Below are 1,475 nucleotides of genomic sequence, written 5' to 3' on the forward strand. Positions count from 1 at the left end.
AAGAAAACAAAAAAGCCCCCCCCCCCCCCCCCAGGGAGATGGATTGCAATCCCTTCTCCATTCTCAGGATTCTGGGCATGCTCGAACATGAGCCTAGTGTGTTTTAAAGCTGTCAGTTCTAGAACTCAAACTGTGGTTGACTACGTGGGCTTTCAGCAGTGCGACCATTATGCCATCTGCTGGTCCCCCTCAGTAAGTTTTGAAGCTTCCAGGAGCCCCCCTGGTGTGTGGTCGGCAAGCAAATCCTCTGCCGTTCCTTCTTTCCCACTGTGCTTTCTGCCCAAGCCTGGAGTGGTAACCCTGCCTCAGCGCCCCCAGAAGGCAGCTGAGAAATGGTCACATCAAGCTGACAGGAGTCCTCCCTCTCTAACGCACGTACAGTCTGGGTCAGGGAGTCGGGCGGCTTGCCGGTTCCCACACAGGGGCACGAGGGTGCTCACCTGCTTCTGTGTTCAGAGCTCGCTTACCGGCCCTTGCCTTGCACCAAGCATGCTGGGCATTTTTCACTACTACATACTCACATGTAATCCCCACAGCAACCTGAGGGATGGGGTAACTGCAGTACCCCTGCGAACGGAGGGCAAAACTGAAGCTCAGAAAGGACAATGACTGCACCAAGGCTCCACAGGCTCTCAGTGACTGAACTGGGCTTCCAAGACGTGCTGAAGCACGACCCCATGGACTATGGCCTCTAGGAACTGGCGGATAGCCAAGAAAGAGAGCCTAAACAGAGAGAGAGCCAGAGAAGAGACATTTGGGACTGCAGGAAGCTGGAACGGTCGCTTTGGAGGTTGCTTGGGGATGAGATGGGCTGGGTCCCAGGACCCGGCAGGAGCGTGCCCTGCAGGGATCCACGTGGCCACGGGGTTTTCCACGCCCCCGGAGTCGGGCTAGCCAGGTAGGGGCGGTCGGTGGGCGGGGCTTCTCTGGGCCCACCCCCGCCCAGGTGGGGCGCAGCAACCTGGCCGGAAGGGAGGACGCGCCCCCGCAGTGCTCGCGAGGTGTAAGGTCCCGCTGGCTCCGGGGCTCACGGGCCAGGCCGGCTCGGTGACCGGTACTCGCCGGGCGGGCAGAGGCTTCGGCTGGGGTGGAAGAGGAGAGCGCCGCGCCCTGCCCGGCCCAGGTGTCGTCTCCGGGGCGGGGTTTGGGAATCCGGCAGCGGGACATTCCCGGCCGGACTGGCCCGCGGGCGCCGGGGGGCCGGAGCACGGGGCGTCGAGGGACCGAAGCAGACGCGACGAGCAGAGCCTGGCGGCGCAGGGAGCACACAGGGCCGGCACGGGCGCGGGGCCGCCAGCATGTTCTCCCGAAACCACCGGAGCCGTGTCACGGTGGCCAGGGGCTCCGCCCTGGAGATGGAGTTCAAACGCGGCCGCTTCCGACTGAGCCTCTTCAGCGACCCACCCGAGGTGAGTGACGAGTGGCCCGCAGCGGTGTCGTCCGCCCAGCCCGCCCCGGCCGCCTCCGCCCCCGCC

At 64.2% G+C, this 1,475-nt stretch overlaps 1 protein-coding gene across 4 annotated transcripts in view; it reads left to right on the top strand.

The window, feature by feature from the left end:
• Positions 1-1,216: 1,216 nt before the first annotated feature.
• Positions 1,217-1,475, top strand: part of RTKN (rhotekin) — a 20,162-nt gene continuing 19,903 nt past the window's right edge. For 3 of the 4 annotated variants that reach the window (XM_006151216.2, XM_006151220.2, XM_006151217.2), the window contains exon 1: positions 1,217-1,409. In XM_006151216.2, the coding sequence (XP_006151278.1) occupies positions 1,299-1,409 (111 nt within the window). In that variant the 5' untranslated portion in view covers positions 1,217-1,298. The remainder of the gene's footprint in view (positions 1,410-1,475) is intronic. The other variant, XM_027772949.1, reaches the window with a different exon arrangement.

Source organism: Tupaia chinensis, unplaced genomic scaffold (genome assembly GCF_000334495.1).
Source record: "Tupaia chinensis unplaced genomic scaffold, TupChi_1.0 Scaffold000316_1, whole genome shotgun sequence".
NCBI classification, from domain to species: domain Eukaryota; kingdom Metazoa; phylum Chordata; class Mammalia; order Scandentia; family Tupaiidae; genus Tupaia; species Tupaia belangeri.